Source organism: Mytilus edulis, chromosome 5, assembly GCF_963676685.1.
Source record: "Mytilus edulis chromosome 5, xbMytEdul2.2, whole genome shotgun sequence".
Classification (NCBI taxonomy): domain Eukaryota; kingdom Metazoa; phylum Mollusca; class Bivalvia; order Mytilida; family Mytilidae; genus Mytilus; species Mytilus edulis.
Genome location: NC_092348.1, coordinates 35,863,337 through 35,885,867, shown reverse-complemented (window position 1 = coordinate 35,885,867; position 22,531 = coordinate 35,863,337). Strand labels below are relative to the sequence as shown.

Below are 22,531 nucleotides of genomic sequence, written 5' to 3'. Positions count from 1 at the left end.
CCTGTCTGTTTGTTTGTTTTTGTTTTGTATTTTAGTAACAATCCTATTGTTTGGGTTGTAGACTAATAAAATTCTTATTCTTATTCCTATTCTTGTTGTTTTGTAAGTAGTCACATCTAAAACAACTGTGGGTCAGTTCTCATTCATGTAAGTTTGTTCGGTAGATAGTTACAATTTGTCATAGGGAACGTATATTTTGCCGGTTATGAATTAATTTTCATCTTTGCGATTGGTCAAGATGGTGAAAATAAGTATGACTTGTCTTTATATCAAATCATCTAGTAATTGGTTGCTTTTCCCGTTTGAATGGCTTTAAACATAGTCATTTTTTTTACCCTTTATAGCTTGATGTTCGGTGTGAGCTAAGGCTCCGTATTGAAGACTGTGTTTTGACCTATAATGATTTTATAATGGTTTACGTTTACTAATTGTGACTTTGATGGAGAGTTGTCTCATTGGCCCTCTTATACAACATCTTCTTATATCTATCTAATCAATAACAATATTTTATACGTCAAATTGTTCTCGTATAAATAAACGTTTCCTTCTTTTTTATGTGATACGTCGAACGTTCGCCCTTTCTTCTATTGAGGATAACACATACAAGAGTAATATACATTTCAAATTGTAAATATATATTTTTGACGTGCGAGGTTAAATGGTCATTATACAATCACGAAATCAAACGGAATAAACAGAAAAATAAGGGATGTAACAATCCTTTTAAAGTACCTTCAACAGGAAATATCTTCATTCCACTTCAATTTTCATTCATTAAATCTTGATTTTACCTACAATTTCCTATATATTCTTGAAGTTGTATAGTATTTCTTTTTACTACGATTCTGTCAATCAACGGTCCATTTCATTCATAAAACGGAAGTAGGATATATTATGATAATTAATTGGACTACAGTAAAATAATATTTAAAACATTTTTATCCTTAAAACATCAATATCGCCCCCATAAATGAATGCAAACATTAAGGTAATATTTAAATTTTCATAGCGTACAGTGGCAAATATTTGATGCATTTTCAATCGTAATAATTATCAATTTATACATTAGGTAGCTCTTTTAAAGTTGATGGATCGACATGAAAGGAGGACACTTAACTAAGCCAAACCTTCAAACAGGCATTATATCTGCCACCAATATGAATTGTTGCAAGGGGTCCGGGTCTTAAATAGAAGACATAAAATGTAACGTCCCTTTGAAGTTTCCAGCATATTTTCCATATCCCCCCACCCCCCACCCAAAACAAGAACTTATCAACTCCAAGTAATGCATGTATAAGATATGCATATGGTCTTTTATAGCAGTCCAATAAGAATCCGTAGTTTAAAACAGACTAGGTAAAAACCATCGTATGATTTAACCTTTAATGAAATCATTAAATTCTAATTTTGATCAATGTATCAACTTTACTAAAGACAAGGTTAAGCCGATCAAATTTGTGGTTGCTTCTGAAAAATAAAGAGTTGTATCTGCTAGTAGCCTCAAGATTAGTGTCAAAAATACGAATATTAAAGATACGTTCCAGAAACAATAGATTTTGGCTTTTCAGATGATAGTATTAAGTTGCAGAAACCAGATCACGAAGATCATACCTGCGAGATATAAAATATCCTATTTCTTTCGTTACCGCCTATATAATCACGTAAGCTACAGCTACAATCGTTGACTTAGGTAACTTTATATTTTAAACCACTGATAATCTATGTTACACTGTAACCGTAGTATATAACCTTCGTGTGAAATACTACTACTATCATATGAAGTGATATTCATTCAATCGTTCATTCGGTTTAAAAATGATTTTTCTAACATCAATTCATTATTTTATTTTTTCATTGTGTATTATTTCTCAGTTGCTTTTATGTTTTTGTGCATATCCGTCTTTTTCGTCACGTTTGGAGAAAGATTTGAAAATTTTATCCAGATTATTGCCAGGATATTACAGCAACCATCAGCAATATGTCTTAGATGTTACTAATGAGATTCCATCGGGCAGACGACATCTGTCTTTACAAACGGTCATCCGTCCAGTATATATACCATTTTTGGAAGATTCTTTTAATGTTTATATAGAACAATACGTAAATAATAGACGTAACAAGCCGTTTAAACAATGGCTTTACAGTTTTCGGGTAGACAACCAAGGACGTGCAATTCGGATGAGGAACTTACTGTTAAGAGATTCAGAAAAATTAAAGCGTATTCACAAAAATCTTGAATATATTCAAGAATTAACAGAAAAAGACATATATTCTCGCGAAAACTGTGATATGTTATGGAGAAAACTGAAGAAAAAGTATTTCCATGGTGCTACAGGGAGAGACTGTGTTGCATACGTAAAAGGCGAGAAGGTACGTTTAATTTTAATTTTTATTCCATTTCTTTTGGTTATTTTGTATTTATAAATAAATATAAGTGTTCTTTATGTTTGCAACTATAAGTTTTAGTGTGGCGTATGGATGTCAGCTAGAAGGACTAAAATGGTAAGTGCCAGGTGATCTATGCAAGTTTCATCAAAATCATATAGTCAGTTTTAGCTTTATATTATCCTGTAATACTAGCTGCTGAACTATCATACTTTAAGTCGTGCTATACAAACTGATGCATTCTCAGGTTACCTCTCTATATATTTTAATATGTATACAATTTTGATAATTACAAATATAGATATGCACCAAAACGTTTCACCTTTCACATGCTCTAACATTTTTGTTGTCACTTTAGTAACATTATGTATCAATTTAACACCGAACATAATTGGTGTACTCTGAAAAATTAGATATAATCTTCCTCGCATTAATTTCACATATATACTTCGTGCATATGTCACTAATAATTTGCTGAAGGGTGCTGAACTTCCGTTATAATACAAGTTGTCATAAAAATATTAATCTACCGAAGAATTCATTAAGATATGTATGAATGAAAAGTACATTGCCCCGAGTCTTTCTCAGTAAATCTTAACTAGCGTATAGTGTAAGGAATTCATGACTTTGCAGTTTTTAATTCTTCAACTTTAACATAATCGCTTATCTTCTTTTCAATGTAGGACAATAAAAAATCTTGTTCCCTAACAAAAAAATGATTTCAGTAAGTATTGAAGTATCACAGCCTATATATTACAACTGATATCGATACTGCAGCTGCAGATGCAATAGGGCAACACCCATCAAAATCAGCTGTACTGGATTGCAAAATTCATTGTATTGCAATGGCAGATTGAACGGCAAAGAAAAATATGCTTTTCACGATACCACTTGAAAGCTGTTGATTTGAATGGCAAACGGGAGCACAGATTCTAAATGTACTTTAGCCGTAATGATACTAGCAGTAACCAGTTATATGGTTCGAACCAGGTTCATAATTAAAGTCCAAGTTTCAAATTGAGATCATTGCAAGTGAAAGAGTTTAAATTAAATAAATGTAGGGTAACTTAATGATAAATCTTTTCGACAAACATACCGGGTTTCTGGTACTGCTTTTTTATAGACAGAACTTAAAACAGCTTAATGTATAAGTATGTGTATCCTCGATATTGCTGAAACAGCAAACCAGTACACAATTTTCTCCATAAAGAAAATTGTTTAGTTGAATTATGTCCCTTTCATGTATTTTTCGGTCTTTAAATTAGAGAACTATCCAGTGGATGACATTTAAAAGCAATAAACGAATTACAGGCATACATGTACATCATTAATTTTAATAGATATAACTGAATTACATAACAAAAACGAGAAATGTTGAAACAATATTCTACATCAAAACAGTCTCGTACGAATAAAAATACTAAAAAAGACGTTTAAAATGTCTTAAGATTAAGTCTGCTTTGCTTCTGATCCGGTTACTACAGAAACAAATATTAGTCTTCTTTGTACATACACGCATCACTACAACTTTCATTCTTTGATGAACATGTAATAAAGATTCCCCTTTATTTACGAATCGTAAAGGCCTCTGTAGTTATAAATTACAAATACATCTAAGAAAAACAAATTGAATGAAAATTAATGTAAACGTGTAACATCTGTTTTCTAATAATAAAAGTAAATTGTATGTTTTTAATTCATCAAACATTGCGACTTGAATAAAATGTCTCGTAGTCAAAGGTCGGACAGTTATTGTTGACTTTTTGAACGTATCAATTAAAGATGATATTTTATAGCATATTTACATAATATCTATGTATACTTCCTAACCGATGAATTGAAATAAGATGTTTTTGATGAAACGTACATTTGGATTGTGAGTATGCGTAATTGTACTCCAAGGACAAACTGTCATAAACAGGTGTCGATTAATTGTAATACATCCATACAAGATTTCCCATGAATTAAATATTCTGACGACTTAAAACTTTATCAATGAATATGAATAAGCAATTTTACACTCGTTACGTGCAGAGCAAAGTTCAAAGACAAATGTATTTATTCCTTGGAGTGTAGCTTTATTCTAAAAATGTGTACACGGTCAACGCTTTTACAACCCTATGAAGTTACAAAAAAAAAGCATTCAATACTTATAATTACATTTTTTAGCTAGAATCATGAAAAAAATCAGAGTAACGTATTGTAATGAAGCATATATCTAATGTAATTATTTGTAGTTGTTTACATGTTCAATAGCCAGGGCGAAATTGGAGTGACCGCTGCTTTTCTTTCTGTACAATTTTACTTAACAACATTCAACATTGTCAAATGAAATAATAAGTTTACACCCACTTCATTTGAACTCTGGTGGATAGTTTTGGCAATCATATCGCCTTATTTTTATATGTATGATAACTGATTTAGGGATCGGTACTTTGTAAGGACACATATCAAATAGAAAATACGGCGAGCTTTTAAAGCGAGATCATATTGAACGAAATGATAACTTAAAACATGGAGTCTTGTACTAGGTGGAAGAAATCTTCTTAGCGCTTGGATTCGTGGAATCATAAAATCATATTCCAAGCAAAGCCTTCAATGTATATGCATTGTCATGCATGTACGTTGTCCTGCATGTACGTTCTTATTGTCTAGACTAAGAATTTATGTTTTGTTTGTCCCCTAAAATATGCACCGTCGTTGGAGACATGCGTTTAACACCTTGTAAATCTGTCATCAGTATATGTCTCTTAGCAGTGACAGTATGTGCTTAATCTTAATACCAAATCGGTCCATTTTAATCTTTAACTTCATTTATTTGACGAAATTACTTCCCTAAAATAACAGTTTATCATAATTAATATCGTAGGTATTGATAGGATATCTAATTATTTTAATGCGTTTTTGACAGTCTATTTAGATGGGCGTGTCCTGATACTGATATTGTAAATAGATACCTGGAGACTGCAACAAAAAGAATATTGCAGGTGTTTCCAGATTCTTGTCATAAACATTTATAGAACCCTTGGTAATAAGCTGCAATAACTGTCATCATAGTTTATGGTATCAGACATAAATACCAAAATATTATCGTTTGTTGTTTTCATAAACTGTCATTTTTATTGCATGTGACCGATCCAGTTTGTTTCGTGTCATTTGGAAATATAAGCATAAGGTTAAGTTAACTTTAAGTGTGTAAAGTCATATAATAATTATCCTTTGAAAAACACTTCCCTATCTCCATACAATCTTGGGTTAGCTAGGGATGAATTGTAAATATATCATATAGAGTGTCACATCCAAATTCTGTTCAATTAAGACAACTTTATGATTACAGACCCAGAGAGAATCTTCAAAGTCATGTCTGAAAGGACAGCAATTATTTCAAGAAATCTAAGATGACTTGATGATGACCTAAATTTCAGAGTTAATAATTGTAAGAAGTTGTTTTCAGGTGGTGGAAAAATTCCGCTATCATCAAAACCTAGTTTTCTTCTTCAGTCCATACTTTATATCTTACCGATATATCAATTACTAATTATTGTTGCTACTGGACGCTTTGGAGTCAAAAATAAAACGTGACAGAAAAAAGTCAGTATGTATCTCAACTATTCATGGTCATGAATATGACAAAATTATTAATTGTTCAAGATTTCTTAATAGTGTTATTATATAAATGTAATTGTCCTTTCTATTTAAAATATATATTGAATTTCACTAAAATGAATAAATTGAAAACCGAAAACCATCAAACCAACTGACCGAATTTCTCGACTTAGTAGCAAAACTGATGAATGTATTTCAATTTGTATCATTGTGATATACTATACAATTCGGTTTGTTTACCGGTTTATACTGTTACCGAAATCCATACTCTCGCTTACCAGTGTAAAGAGAAGGAATATATTAAGGAGGCAATACAAACTTTCACAGGTACAAACAAACAAAAAACAACCCCAAAACGTACATCTCAGCCAAAAAGAAAACAAGGAAAGGCGATCAAAAATTAGAAATCACTCCATAGAAAATAAAGCTTAACAATCAGGTAGAGAAGACGATAGGGATGCAGGTGCTCTTGATGCGACTCTGTTAACAAATTATGAGTTTACATGCAGACACCAAATGATTCAGACAACGACACCAATTCAAGATTGAAAACATCTGCGATATTTACTATATATTATGAAAATGGAGAACTCATACTAAGTCTTACCAATGGTGCATGGTGTTTCGTTTGCGGTAATCTCTATTGGACGATTACGTGAAATTAAAGAAATGTCAAACTCTGAAAATATACTGAACATAACCGTCTGAACATATACTGTAGTTACGCATTGTATGAAAGCACGGTTATTATAAATGTAACTTAATGACCTAATCGCCACCCCAGATCTAGATTATATAATCTTTTTCTCTTTTTTATTATTCAATCAAAGTTTTTGCATATTGTTTCCATATAATCTTTCAACGACACTTAATAGGGATGCCAACTTTTAATTACTAGTCTGAGCATATTTTGGACAACATCCATGGCATATTTCCTGTGCTGTTGGCAGATGCAGACATTGCATCATTGCACCTGGATAAACTGACTAAATATGATCCAAAGTATGGCTGATATGTGTTTATAATACATTACTTATTAAAAGCTTAGGAAAATCTGCAAGTGAATAAACGTCTCAACACTAATGATAGATGTTATGCATACAAATATCATCAAACACGAATATATTCTGTCTAAAATAGAATCAGCAATAAAGACGAACGTAAGAAGAACAAATGTTTTAATTACGTATGTTAAAGGCTTTAGGTTAAAATTAAAACACTTCGATCTGTGTTTACAAGTGACTCTTGTAAGATTTTTTAGAAGGGATGCCCATTTTCCTGTTTGTTTCTATGCCTCAAACATTCATTTTCTCCCATTGAGTAAGCAAAAGGGAACAACGACGCTCACTTTAAAACCAGGTTTTATCCAACATTTTATACACGAGGATAAATCTGTACCAAGTCATAAATATGACAGTTGTTTTCCATATACGATTGATTTGTTTGAGCTTTTAACTGTCAGTTTCCGTTTTGAATTTTCCTTGGAGTTCGTTATTCTTACTTTTTTCCCTTTTCACCCCAGCCCCCCTCCAATTTGCGAATATGAAACATAATATTTTTAATAGGAATGCCAATGGATTTACTATGTATAAATCAATAGACCAAGCGAAATAATTATTAATCGATGGGCTTGTCAGCCTTTCACTACGTAGTCAAAGACCAACATTCTGTTTTTCTTCACAATAAGTCAACACGTCCATAATACTCGTTAACCTTCAAGATGCTATGCTTAACCTTCAAGTTGCAATTCAGAAGCTGTATTGTATACATATCAATCCTCGGGCATTGATACTTATCTATATACGTTTTGTTTTTGATCTTTTATGTATATAAATACGTTGATTTTCAACGTCATTTCCCTTCTTTGTAAATGTGCTAATTGTGTTTGAATTTGCCCATCCTGTAAATCACTTACGATACTTGCACTCCTACTTCGTTAAAAAATGGAACGATTGGTGCAGAAGATTTTTTCATATTAAACCTTAAATACAATTATTTAAGTTTGATGATTAGGTTTAAAGTTCAAGACTTCAACAGGTCGGGACCACTACCTTATATGGAAATGCATAAATTAGCCTACTTATGTTCTCGCACATGTAATTGTTTATTTACATGTGACGCAATTTATTTTTACCTAGGTTCTTGACCAATCCACTAAATGAGTCACAATGCATGATGGACTACTACGTGTTTACAATCAACCAAGAACACGTGTTATTTACTGAAATACAACACATTTTTTCGTGCAATGCGGGACTCACAATTTCGCTTAGTTTTTCATTTTGTGTATCCTCATTTATAGTTCGTGATATAAAGTATTACTTCCATGCTCAGATTAACGAAGAGTTGTTTCTATATGAAGAAAAAAGGGTTTGAATTACCCGATATATAGCCATTAACATGTTTGATGATGGCACAGAGATTTCATGTATTTGCCCATCAGAAGCAACGAAACAACAGCGAAAAAACACAATTACCCATGAAACAAACTTACTGGTGTAAAGTAAGCCGTCGATAACAGCCGGTGCTGATATTCAAGAGTACAGCAATGTTCGTATAGATAATTAAAGGCTAATGTGGGATCCTTGAATTTTGTGTTCGTAAAAAAGGCGAAGAAATATTTACATACATGGCAGTGTTAACAAAATTTATAAGTATTTTTGTTGGTCACATTTCAGTATATATGGGACTTTCAAACTGTTCCTTTTTTTTTTAAGGTAGCGAAGTCAGCAACTGTAGTTTCAGTTTTTTCGTTTTTAACGGGCTCGGACATTTGCCAAACTGAATTAAATCATTACAGCTGATTTCTTAAACCTGCAAAGTAAAACTTTGGTTGGCTTGCTTGCTTTGTTTGTATAGTTGTTTATACAAGCTTTGAAAATAAGATTGACATCTTTAAACAATATATATATATAGGCATAGTTTAACTTGTATATTTTATATTTTGTACAATATACAAACAAGCAAGCAAGCTAACCAAAGTTTTGCTCCACATGCATAAGAAATAAGCTGTAATGATTTTATCAATATGTATGTGCGACAAGGTGGAAAATTTGATATGTTTTGTGAAAATTGCAACGTTGGATCTATAATAAAAAAGAAGATGTGGTATGATTGCCAATGAGACAGCTGTCCACAAGAGACCAAAATGACACAGAAATTAACATTTATAGATCACCGTACGGCCTTCAACAATGAGCAAAGCCCATACCGCATAGTCAGCTATAAAAGTCCCCGATATGACAATGTAAAACAATTCAAACGAGAAAACTAACGGCCTTAATTATATAAAAAAAAAAATGAACGAAAAACAAATATGTTACACATAAACAAACGATAACCACTGAAATACAGGCTCCTATACAATTTTTTTGTTGATGGGATAGATCATTTCTTGTCCTTTTATATATTTAATTGGGCCGGTTTTTTTTGTTTCTTTTTTGTTTGGATTGATTTACACAAGTAATTTTTTGGTCATTAATAGCTTACTTTTCAGCATTGGACCTATGACTGCTTACTTTACTAAATTATGTCTTTGTTGGAAAGATGTCTCATTTGGCACTCATACCTCATCTTCTTATTTCTATACACAAAGCACGTTTTAGAAAAAAAAAAATGATAGGTAATATGGCACCCACTATGATCAAGAGACTTTTAATATTGGAGATATTTTACATATGTCAACAGGACAGCAGCCGAACGATAAAAAAACCTCTGAGGTATATTTTGTGATAAAATTAGCAACAAACGGATATTATCGATGGATGAATTTAAACTATAAAAAATGTATTGAGCTATATACCGTACCCGCTCAGTGGCGGATCCAGGGTTACGGGGGTTCCGGGGGATGGACCCCCTTTTTTTGGACGATCAGTGCATTTGGATGGGGACATGTAGTTGGAACCACTCCCCTTTTGTCCTGGGTTAGGACCCCTTTTTTTTAAAATGGACCCGCCCCTTCCGCTTTCATAACACTTCTTTTTAGCATACTGAATATTATGATGTTCTTACTATTAGTTCAGGTCCTGATAAAAAAAAATACACATTCAGTACAGAAAGAAGTGTTTCAATGTAAGTTTCGTGTTTTTCTAGGCAGAAATGATTTTGCAATGACACCATACAGGTTTCAAAGAGCTCTAATGATTTTCTTACTGGACAGTGGTCACTTCATTGGATATTTCACTGTGTCATGTCGTGAAATTAATGCAGGTTCAATTTATAACGATGCACAAAACCGGTTCAACTACTTTTGCAAGGCGAAAAAGAAAGTCGAATCGTGAAGCCAATAAACAATATTTTTTTAATCTGAGCATGTAAATTGAAGATTACGTTATATATTTTACATTAAATATATTTGCAGAATAAAAACTTTGGTAATGAGAGTCCCAGACAATGTATTAATTGACTGTTTTCCCACTAATTCCACGTGTTTTAAGTAGTAGTTTACTCGTAGTAGCCCACAATGCATTGTAGTTCATTGAGTCGATTGGTCAGTTTTTCAAGGCCATATTGGCCTTGTGTTTTGGAAATTACTATGCAAATATATTCTGACGTCAGAAAATCTAGAGTTCTCGACCTGTTCAAAAGTTGATTAGTTTTTTAAACGTTTGCTCATAGTAAATCCATGAAAGGTTTGATTTTAAAGATAATATATTTTTGTATGATCATCATGTTTAATTGATGTTTTTTCGTCACGTTATACGTAATACTATATTCAATATATTTGTTCAAAAGATACTTTTTATATTAATATTGTTTAAGATCAAGTAAAGTGGTTCATTAAAGCTGTCAGCTAAGCATAATTTGTATCAGCATTTTTTTGTTTGTTTGTTAAATAACACTCGTCTTGAATATTCATGAAATACTTGTCGCTGAACTTTAAAAATTTGTCGAAAAATCATTAGTAAATACGATTCAAGATTTCAATACAGTTTTAAAATGGGTAATTTTTTTTATTTCCCTTATTGAAGATGTTAATGTTTGAGTGAGTCGTCAAACGATTAGGTCGTGCACACAGACATGTTCTCGCTTGTCATCTTTACGCTACTTTCATTCAAATTGATAAAAAGTCATATTTACACGGTGTTTAAAAATGCTATTGAAAGTGAAGTTATCAACATAATAAGTGGATTACAAGGTTGGTCAATCATTTTTAGGGTAGGAGTTCGTTCTATCTGTCATTGATGAAATGATTGACACATATCATGCACAGATGCATGTGCTTTTTCGAATTACTGCAATAACTCTTCCATATCAATAAAAATGTATATGTGTCTTCTTAAAGCCCCGGTCACAACAGATCGTATGCATTTTTGTCGTGGAAGATCAATAAAATAGTTGTCGTGGCACTGTCGTGAAAAAAATGTCAAAAAAATATTTCGAGTGTCACATCAGCTACGACATGTCCACGATGGTTTCACGATGGGTACACGACAGAAGAAAAAAATATAATTGTACTGTCATGGGTTTGTCGCAAGACGATCGTGTGACAGTCGTACGACAATCGTGAGTTGTTTGGGGCTATTTTTCAGGTTTCCATGTCATTGAATATTTCAGTGAATTTAAACCGTTCGATTCATTGCATAACCCACCAACGTCAGGCGTATCGCTGGTTCCTATACTGTTCACGGGCTCGAATCAACGCGTCCGTCACGGCGCCTATTCAGCAGGGCCAAGCGTAATCGTTCTGGTGGAAGAGCCATACTCTTCTCCAGCCGAATTGTCTTCTTCTAAATAAAACGAAAATATGCTGCACGACGAACGTACCACTGTCGTACGACAGACAATCAATAGTGTGCAAGCATCGTACGAAATTTGGTATTCGTTAGACAATCGTGCATCAGTATCACGACTGTCTTGCAACAATCGCGAGATTATCGTACGACAGTCGTATGATTGTTTTTATTAAAATTATTCATGTTGGTACCTACGACAGTGATTTTAATCGCACGACAGTCGCATGACTGTGGTAAGACACTCTAACGACAGCCACAAGACAGTCACACGACAAAAAATCGTAGAGCAAAACAGGTGCATGTGCAATTTTCGTCCCACGACACACGACAGCGCCACGATGCTCAAAATATGGTGCGACTGTCGTGCGAATGTTGTACGACGATCACATGTCCTGGCGCTGCATAGATGTGTCATGGGTTCGTTGTGACCAGGGCTTAACGGATACGAATTGTGCACATTTCAGATTCTAATTTAAAAGGTCAACTACGGAATTGCCAAACAGACGATTATGGTTCATAATTTGCGTTGGAATTATAACTAACTAATTTCCAACTCTTCACTCCAGTCCAGTTTTTTCAGTATTTTTCCTTATTATATAGTATTTATTTTTATTTTATTTTCGTTTGTAGTATGTATTACATGCATTCCTACTATGTTTTTTCGTCATTATCTAATCACGGTACTGTAGTGTTTCTATTTATATAGGGAGAGGACGACACTAATGTTATTACTTGTGTCTTTTCAAATAAAATATGTTTAAACTAACAAACTAAATAACGCCTGCGCAGATTAGAAACGACATAACACACTTTCTTTATTTTTTTTTAAATGCGAAGTAAATTGTCCATACTAATTCTTTTCATTTTTTCTTTTTATTTAGTTAATGCTTATAAATCTATAACTATGAACACATAGAGCTTTTATTTACACCAGAAACTAACTTCCATTCCATGTCGAATTACATAATATTTTGCTTGAATATTTTTCTTTGAAGGTGACTATTGAAATAATTATAAATTCAAACTAAACATGTTTGAGATACATTTTATATTTATTCAATTTATTACTTCTCATCAAAAGAACCAATATATCTCGTATAGTCAGCAATAAAAGTGTAATTTGTTTATTCGACGACAATTTAATATCATTTAAAGAAACATATGACTTAATATTACATATAAATTGTAAGATTTGGACCGCCTATGGGCAAATATTGTAGGAGTAGACAAGTTCTCATCAGTACATTTCAATTATTATCTTTTGATTACTGGTGATATCGCGTGTAAAAGTAGACCATAGTACTATTTCAAAACTATCAATGTACCACCGTGTTCACAAACTGGAAGCTATTGTTCTGCAAACAGGGAATACAATATCTCCTCCACCATGACCAGCAGTGATAATCAAGTGTAGTAAAATATCCATTACAGCCCTTAAGGATGCACTTAAACACAGTCTTTTGTATCATCAAGTTGGCACCTACATATAACTACGGCATACCCTACTACGACTCATAAGAAGGCACATATATACATCATTTCATACAACGTCATGGAAAGAACCTAAAAATATCATCTTCTGCTATGCAAAGGGGACACCTTACTACATATCCTTTTTTTTTTTAATGCTAAATGAGATTCTAGCACGAATCTTTCTACTTTACAAGGGAGGCTCTTCATCATATCTACCCCGCCAAGGGCGTAGAACATCATCATACCCTACTAAGCAAAGTGAGACACTTACATGCATCGTTTCCTACTACGACAAGTGAGGCACATAACCATACCGTTTTATTTTACATCACAGGAGACACCTATCCATATTCTCCCCTTTCTAGCCAAAAAGAGGGGGGTTATATGTATCCTCTATTTCAGGAGGCTTTATATAATAACCATATCCAGCGTCAAATTCTGGCTATATCTGGGTTTCCAATTTGGTGCCACATGTTAAAGTAGGGCACAATCTCCCTTCCAAATTAACAAATTAATGCACCACTTAAATTGAACCCAGAAAATCTTTCTCAGCAAGACTCTGCTCTGACAACTGAGTTTAGTAAAAGAGTATCATCGTAAAGCACCGGAATGTGGCTACAAACATACCAAGTCAAATAAAAATACAAATTCAACTATAAGCTTTACATTTGTTGGTTAAAAAAATAATCGATTCGTTGTGTGAATAAATGGAGATCTGTTGTATTACCTAAGAGGTCAACGTACAGTCTTGAATGGTAGATAACAAACATACTATATGAAAATCATAATCGTCCCGAATCTAGACTAAATCTCTTCATTTGCTTGTTTAGGTGGAAGGCTACATTACATTAGCTATACATCGGTACAGTTAAATGTTTGGAAAGGGTTGGAAATTGGAGTTACCGAGCAACTTTAAAACTTCTGACTTTATTTAGCAACTGACAAAAATGTCAAAAAATAATATATCGAGAACATATGCAGAATATGCAAATGATCAGCGCACTAGTACATTCACATAAGGTATACTTATTGAGATATTTGTGGAAACTCTGCGACCAATACTACTGGACCAGAAAAAAACCCAAAAATAACCTAATAATTAGTAATTGCAACGCGGATCTGCCAGCTGAAAGGGGTCTTAGTTTCTTTTGCTGTATTTATTTTGAATATTGTCTCACATACATCTGCGAAAAGAATTTCTATTTCTACTTAATTATCTCAGTTAAACCCCTTTCATGATCAAAATAGATATATTATACATGTATGCACTAGATAAGATTGTAATGGCATTTATCTTGATAAAATGACAGAAGTGTAGGAAGGCATGATTTCTATATATGTAAGCAGGTTAAGTACTTTGACCTTGCTTTCAGTAACTTAAAATCATTCCTGGTTATGGTAATATTCAATACTGTTTTATTTGTGCAGGTGTTTTATTATCTTCTATCTCGGTGTTAACAAGTTTTGATTTAATATAATTTTATTTGAAACTGTTTGCCCCCCCCCCCCCCCCCCCCCGATAAATACATAAAGGGGGTTGCTTCCGAAATAAGAAACTATTTACCCCCCTTTTTTTACCTAAAAGAAACCATAAGCATGCATATGTTTCCTTTTCATATCAGAAAATTGTTTTCAGATTTATTGAAAATTTGGTATTGGTGTCAGAACTTCAACGCAAATTTCAATTCCAAATAAATGATCAATAGATGTTTAAAATTGAGAAAGGAAATGATGAATGTGTCAAAGCGACAACAACCCGACCATAGAGCAGACAACAGCGGTTGCATACTTCTCAGAATATATGCGATTTGCAAATTTTGCCGTGTTGTGTCGTTGAACTGCTGTCTCATTGACGAATTTCTAACATCTTCATGTGTTTCTCATCAACAATTATACAAACAATAAGTAACCAAAGGGTTGACTGGGGTATAGACATATATTCTTAGTTAAACTTTTCCCAAACTATATACATTAAAAACCCATGCTAGTTCGTGTGAATGTTTGGGATGTATAAATACGCATCCACGTCCGATCGGAACAAGGACGTTACATATGATATATAGTGTAGAACAAATTTTGATATTGTTTCAAGTTAAAAAAAAATCTTTCAGCAACTCTTTGAGGGGTCGACATGCATGGCTTATATAAAATTATTTCCTTTATCATTATATCTGTCTGTTCCAAACATAATTTACATGTTCGTCATTCATGCAAGTCGGCCAAATTTGCCATACTTATTTGTTTATTATTTCTTCGTGATATGTATGAAATGTTTTTCACTTGACCTTAATGAAGAAATACTTTTGTATACACACTAATGCATTTCTCATTTCACGTGTAGAGTTATAGTGGAGAAAAAAAAAAGTTGAAGTATTCCTTATATTTTTTTATAACTCAACTGATGCCACACAATGACTTGGGTCTTTTAATTATAGAGGCAACAATAAAAATGACACTTTCGCTACACTTGGTATCTGATTCAACGTCCCATTACAAACGAACGAATACGTATTTATAGATCCTCCAAAGCTAAACGGACGCTTCTATGGCAAGGAATCTGTTTTATTATTTTCATCATAATTATCACAAAAGATTCCCGAACTTTCGTTTTACCTATTAATTGCCACTTTTAAAAATACGAAACAACATTTGTCAGTCATTTAATTTTTGTATTTTAGTTACGAATTGAAACGTCTGCAACACTTGATACAAGGTCTCTACAGTGGCAAGAGGGTTGGTTCAAAGTTAGTGATGGTTCTGTATCCCTGGCAACGGAAGGCCCATACATCATGAAGAAAGTGCAGAAAATAAAAAATACCAAGTAAGTTAAATTGGTCGATTGAAATGTAAATTCTGCTAAATAAAGTAGGACAAATGTATTTGCGTTAACTTTTGTACTCTTTAACTTACTAAATATGTCACAAATGTGTTCTGAATGAAACCAACTTGCATTAAAACACATACAATTATTAACTCGACCGAAATTTGTCTATTCAAAATCAGACAGCACAGAAAGATTAGATGAAATATAATAGAAAAACAAGTGGCAGATCCAGGGATGGGGGGTTCCGGGGGTAAGAACCCCCTTTTTTAAATGATCAATGCATTTGAATGGGAGTATATAGTTGGAACACCCCTTACTTTGAGTTGGGACCCCCCTTTTTTAAATGACTGGATCCGCCCCTGAGAACCTTCTAAAATGTAAGCAGTAAAAACATTTGACAAAGTTAAAGTCAGACAGGCGGACAGGAAATGTCCACAAATGTTTCTTAGCGTCTAATCAATTAACGGGGTAAAAAGTCGTGCGAAACGGATCTTCTTGATAGTTAAATTTGTGATGAAAAATGGATTAACAATCATAATGGATTAAAGACTCTATGGCGTCATTTAGCCATGCACGTACTTTACTCACATAACGTCAGCACCAGAACAAAACAACAAAAACCAAAACAAATTTCCAAAAACATAGAAACAAAAAAACATTTGGGAGATTAAACGTTGACCGACGCACATTTTAAATCATACTATAAATTTAATTTTGAAATACCTCGCGAATGCTTTCAGCCAATCAAAGGTACTGATTCACATAAAGCATGTACATGGAATTTAAATGTATCACGATATGTTGGGGTTGTACATTGAAACAACTATTTACTTTCGTATTTTAAGAACTATATTGATGAATAATTACATTAGATGTATGTTTCATTATAACATTTTATTCTGATTGGCTAACTGCACATCACGTGTTATTCCGTAAGCAGTTGCATTGCTCAATACAACTTTTCATTCATGATAACACGTGCTCCAACAATAAAGTGCACAGGTGAATTAAATAATAAAATATATAAAATTCGTGTTTTCATGATCATAGCTAAAAAATGTAATTATAAGTATTGAATGCTTCTTTTTGTAACTTTATAGGGTTGTAAAAGCGTTGACCGTGCGTACATTTTTAGAATGAAGCGCGGCTTCCGCGCTTCATACAAAATGTACTTCGGTCAACGCTTTTACACCCCAATAAATTTACAAAAAGAAGCATTCAATTCTTAAATATATATATGTACGTATACCGAAATTATTTTAAAGAATATTTCTGTTTCATTTAAGTTACAGACCTCACAATATCAAGTCAAAGAGCAGCAAAGTACCTCAACAATCGAACAATGTAGTTCGGCGTCAAGGTCAAGGACATTCGGGAAATCAACTTCCATTTTCTGATGGTATTTCAGCAAATCAACATTCAAAAATATGGAATCTAGAAACCTTTGATGATATAACAGATAAACTGACATCCGGAAGGTCTGTTTATGTGGTTGTTGACGCAACAACGTGCTCAAAATCGGGTTACCCTGTTCCAAACAGGTTTCATTTCGGCATGCATATAGACAATTTTGAGATTTCATTAGACAAGAGGAAATTTCATGGTGACCTGCTAAAATTCTCTGCAATGAAAAAAGTTTTACACGAGAGTGGTAAGTTCATGTATTTATTTTAGTAAGAACTAATAGTTGGAACGATCAAAATAATTGATTGGTTACTGCTTGATTAACGTTAAGGGACAAATATTCAATGCATATTGAGGAAAGAACAAATTTAAACAAATACACACAGAAAATTGGTTGTCAGGGGGAAAGGGCGGGCAATTTATACGGCAGTTACAAATGAGGCTAGATAGGGAAAACGTATTAACTTGCAATAGGATACTGCATTGTTTTTAAGTAGTGCGAGAGCACCGTATATATATACATTGTATAACCACCACTAGACAAAAGACTTGACTGCGTATATATACATCCCATATAAACAAATCTTCTCCACCACATTGTAGGCGAGTTGTACTCAGCGACAGATAAACTGGGTTCAATTTTTATATCCCAGGGTTACCTTTGGGGTTCTAACTATGGTAATTTGAAATGTTTTCATTCGTCAGCGATTTAATAATTTACTATATAGGAGGGTATCATTATGAATGGTGTTTTTCTATATAGAGAATAATGGACAAAACATATAAGAATTGAGAAAAAAGGAAAGAAAAAAAGAGAGTAATTAGGTGCTAAAATATAAATTTAAGATTATACAGAAATGAACGACCCCTATTTAGACATTCATACATGCCTAATATATCGAAACACGCTGTATTGTAGGAGATTGTAAAGAATTTATCTCAAACATCCTCGTTTTTTTAATTATGATTCATATTTAAGCATTGTACACGTTTTCATATTCTACATATCACATAAAAATTTGTCAGTATTCTTTGTACGTGCTGTAGATTTACAAATCACTATATTTGTTTACGAATTTCAGATATTAAAGATATTCTCCGAGAAGTAAAAGTGTACAGAGATGGAACTGTTGTAGTCGATTATTATATCATGGATAGTTTCAGCAACCACGTGACCCAACAAGCAATGGCTGTTTGTCGAATATACAACTCACAGACAAAGTAATTATTTATACATTATTTGGTAATAGTATTTCAGATATAAAAGATATTCTACCAGTAGTAAAACTGTACAGTGATGGAATTACTGTAGCCGATTATATAATCAGTAAAATTGAGAATGGAAATGGGGAATGTGTCAAAGAGACAACAACCCGACCAAATAAAAAACAACAGCAGAGGGTCACCAACAGGTCTTCAATGTAGCGAGAAATTCCCGCACCCGGAGGCGTCCTTCAGCTGGCCCCTAAACAAATATATACTAGTCCAGTGATAATGAACGCCATACTAATTTCCAAATTGTACACAAGAAACTAAAATTAAAATAATACAAGACTAACAAAGGCCAGAGGCTCCTGACTTGGGACAGGCGCAAAAATGCGGCGGGGTTAAACATGTTTGTGAGATCTCAACCCTCCCCCTATACCTCTAACCAATGTAGTAAAGTAAACGCATAACAATACGCACATTAAAATTCAGTTCAAGAGAAATCCGAGTCTGATGTCAGAAGATGTAACCAAAGAAAATAAACAAAATGACAATAATACATAAATAACAACAGACTACTAGCAGTTAACTGACATGCCAGCTCCAGACTTCAATTAAACTGACTGAAAGATTATGATTTCATCATATGAACATCAGGCACAATCCTTCCCGTTAGGGGTTTAGTATCATACCATCATAACATATATGAGAAGAACATAACCCATGTCATGCCAACAACTGTTTTTAGAATAAATGTGTTTAGTTCCGATGCAGGAATAGTTTAAGGACCATTCGACACAATAAGTACTTTCCCAATGTTCAAAATATCGACAACAAGAGATGTATGAAAATGTTCTAAATGACATCTTTGCCACCGATCGTTTTAGACGAAATATCAAGACACAATCCAGATGCGATTATAATGATCAAACCACAGTTTAACTGTCAATGCCTGACCGACATCGGTAATTTCCTTTATTCACCACACATGTGAATTTTGATGCCAAAAAAAATTTAATTTATCAATAAGTCAGTCCTTACAATTACAGTTATTTTTTTACTATGTATCATACGTAGACTGACTAATCTGGAAACATATTTTCCTGCATGTTAAAAAGTATCCTAAACATAGTCAAAATTCATATCTTAAGCGCATGTTTAACACTGGTTGTGAATTCGAACCCCGCACATTGCAGGTGTGTTCGACTCCGATCGTTATTGACTAAGGTAGCCATTTTTTGCAGCATGAGATCGTTGGTTCTCTCTTGGAACTCTGGCACTCTCTACCAATAGACACTGAACGCCATGTAATAGTCAATAGTGGTTAAAGTTGCATTAAACACCAACATTTAATCGATCATTTCTTAACGTTAAATATACACATTTTGTTTTAAGGTTTGCTTAATAATATCTCCTATGTTTTTGCAGAGACGGTCATGTAAAATTTACATCTGATCCATTCAAACTCGTCAAATCAGTGAAATCATTCGGCGCACTCAGAGCATCTCTAAAGAAAGGACGAGACTCCAGGATGGTTGTAGACTTGACAAAATGTTCACACACTCTTGACAAAACAACTATTATTGGCGGAACATTAAAAGGTTTGTGATTTATGTTTTGTTTTGAGACAACATTAAATTGAAAATTTAGAATTCTGAACGTCAAAAACAGTCGGGAATTATTCACCCGCCAGATAGATTCTTCTATTTAAATTATGCTAGGACCACACACGAGGTCAATATGTAAACATTCTTTAGGCTGGTAATTCTCTAATGGACGTTCATACTGTCGTCCATTTCCAATTTCTCATAATGAATGATATGAATCAATCGAAAGCACACTGACTTCATTCAACAAGATATTGCTAGTTTTCTTAATTTTATTGAAACATCTTATAAATAGTTATTTATTTATTATATTGTATTAATTAAAAACAAAAAATAGTCGAAGAAAGGCAGACAACCGAGTGAGAAAACCCTCCCAGAATAACAAGAAACAGACTACATATATGGAAAACCGAAAAAATACACACATTAAATTCCACCAAAGTTCTTGGGTAAAACCAAATGGTCCGAGATGGAAACCATTTATTAAAACAATTCTGACTACTACCTTACATTGTTATAAAATGTACACTTGGTTTGAGAAGAAGGAATAAAGCAATCTTTTATTGGATATAAGTATTTTAAATAAAAAGAGGTTCGCGTGTGCCGATAAATTTGAATGTTTGATAACATTGGTTTAAGGCATTGGGTTATATATATTTATATATTTATTTATTTTTATTTCAGATTACGATTTCTTAAATTCTGGTAACACAATAGCAGCAACAATTGAAAGAATTCACAGCAATATGGATACAGAGAGTATTATAACGTCAAAAAATGCATTTGCTTTGTTTTCCATAAATAATCGTATGACATTGACTTTGAAATCACGAAATATTTCTAAAAATAGTTCAGATTTTTTTCTGGACAAAACTATACAACATCGATGTATTATAGGGAAAGACAGCAAGAAAAATGGTTTAGCTTTATTTTACTCCCCGTGATTATTGACCAATACTTAATTTTGCCGTCGTAACGTGGTACACCGATAGTCTTTCTACAAATTTTACCAATATGTGTTTTCGCGCTCTACTTGTTCTTGTCTAAAACTAGGTCACTGGGTTTATTAAGAAGAATACCATCATTCAATCGTTTATTTGGTAGTTCTAGTCAGAAAAAGTAGTATATATGGCTAAACTCTTTATGAATTAACACCCTTCTAACTATAACTTCGTAATTCCTATTTAACTGACAGCAGGCATATTTCTACAATACCTGAGTTCTTTTGTTTTATTTTATAAGCAGTATAAATACACGATTGAAATTTTCATAGAATACCATTGTTCGTTTGACAACTTATAATCACGATAAATTCAGCATGTTTATGTTAGTTCAGTTATTGGCAGACGATGAACTTCTGCTTATTGCTGTAGTAAATAAAGGCAACAGTAGTATACCGGTTTCCAAAAGTCAAAACTGTGAGTCAGGTTAAAAGCTATGATAAAGCTCAGTAGTCAGGATTTCCATACTCACATGATTTATAACAAACCTTTCTAAAATGGTCCTTTTAAAAAAATTTAAATTATAAAAAAAAACAAAGATTTCAAATCCCTCAGGAAAATTTGACCTGAGAAGGAATTGGCTGTTTTATAAAAAAATTTTCTCATTTGGCTTTACAGCTATTCTCATACATTTTCGGCTTTCAAGTATTCGATTTTGATCGTTCCTGATGAAGGTTGATCCAGCAAAGCGCGTTGAACGTATGAAATTATATAACGTATTGTTTTCGTCTTTAAATATTAAACAATTTGTTAAAAGGAAACAGAAACTTTTCAATATATGCATTCGTCAAACTTTCATGTTAATCCAGTGAACAATTGTCAGTGGTAGTTTTATACAACAAATGAATTTATACAGAATAATGTCTAATACATTCTATGCAGTATTCATTAATTTTGCAGTCAACAGAAAAGAAATTATATATTTTCGTCTCAGAGCCATTGTGTAATAATGTTATTTGTTGTTCGTTATATAACCATGATTCCTTGTATATAATTGTTATATTTATTAAATTATTTATTTTCATACATGAATTGTTGCTTACAAATTTTATTAGAGTGACACCAATGATTTCCCACAACTACAATTGAACCTATATCATTTTTGATTCAACAAGCTAAAGTGTATCTCCGGAGTGCATTGGTGCGTAAACTGAACAAATTCACCCACAAACGAGTACAAGTATCGATAAGCACTGGGAAAACGCGTTTAATTTTTATAATGTATTTACCCATTTCATACTTTTAACCAGTGTAGATACCCGTTTGATTGTATATCGAGAAATTAAGTTG

At 33.0% G+C, this 22,531-nt stretch overlaps 1 protein-coding gene across 1 annotated transcript; it reads left to right on the top strand.

Moving 5' to 3' along the window:
• Window positions 1-1,683: 1,683 nt before the first annotated feature.
• LOC139523539 (uncharacterized) lies at window positions 1,684-22,263 on the top strand. Its single transcript, XM_071317642.1, has 6 exons — window positions 1,684-2,370; window positions 15,878-16,020; window positions 17,310-17,674; window positions 18,510-18,648; window positions 20,062-20,234; window positions 20,925-22,263. The coding sequence occupies exons 1-6, from the start codon at window positions 1,816-1,818 to the stop codon at window positions 21,182-21,184; spliced, it is 1,635 nt and encodes a 544-aa protein (XP_071173743.1). The 5' UTR covers window positions 1,684-1,815; the 3' UTR covers window positions 21,185-22,263.
• Window positions 22,264-22,531: the final 268 nt, after the last annotated feature.

Coding starts and splice junctions, on each gene's coding strand:
- LOC139523539 (XM_071317642.1), top strand. CDS start 1,816: ATGATTTTTCTAACATCAATTCATTATTTTATTTTTTCATTGTGTATT. Junction 18,649..20,061: donor ATATACAACTCACAGACAAA/GTAATTATTTAT, acceptor ATGTTTTTGCAG/AGACGGTCATGTAAAATTTA. Junction 20,235..20,924: donor TATTGGCGGAACATTAAAAG/GTTTGTGATTTA, acceptor TTTTTATTTCAG/ATTACGATTTCTTAAATTCT.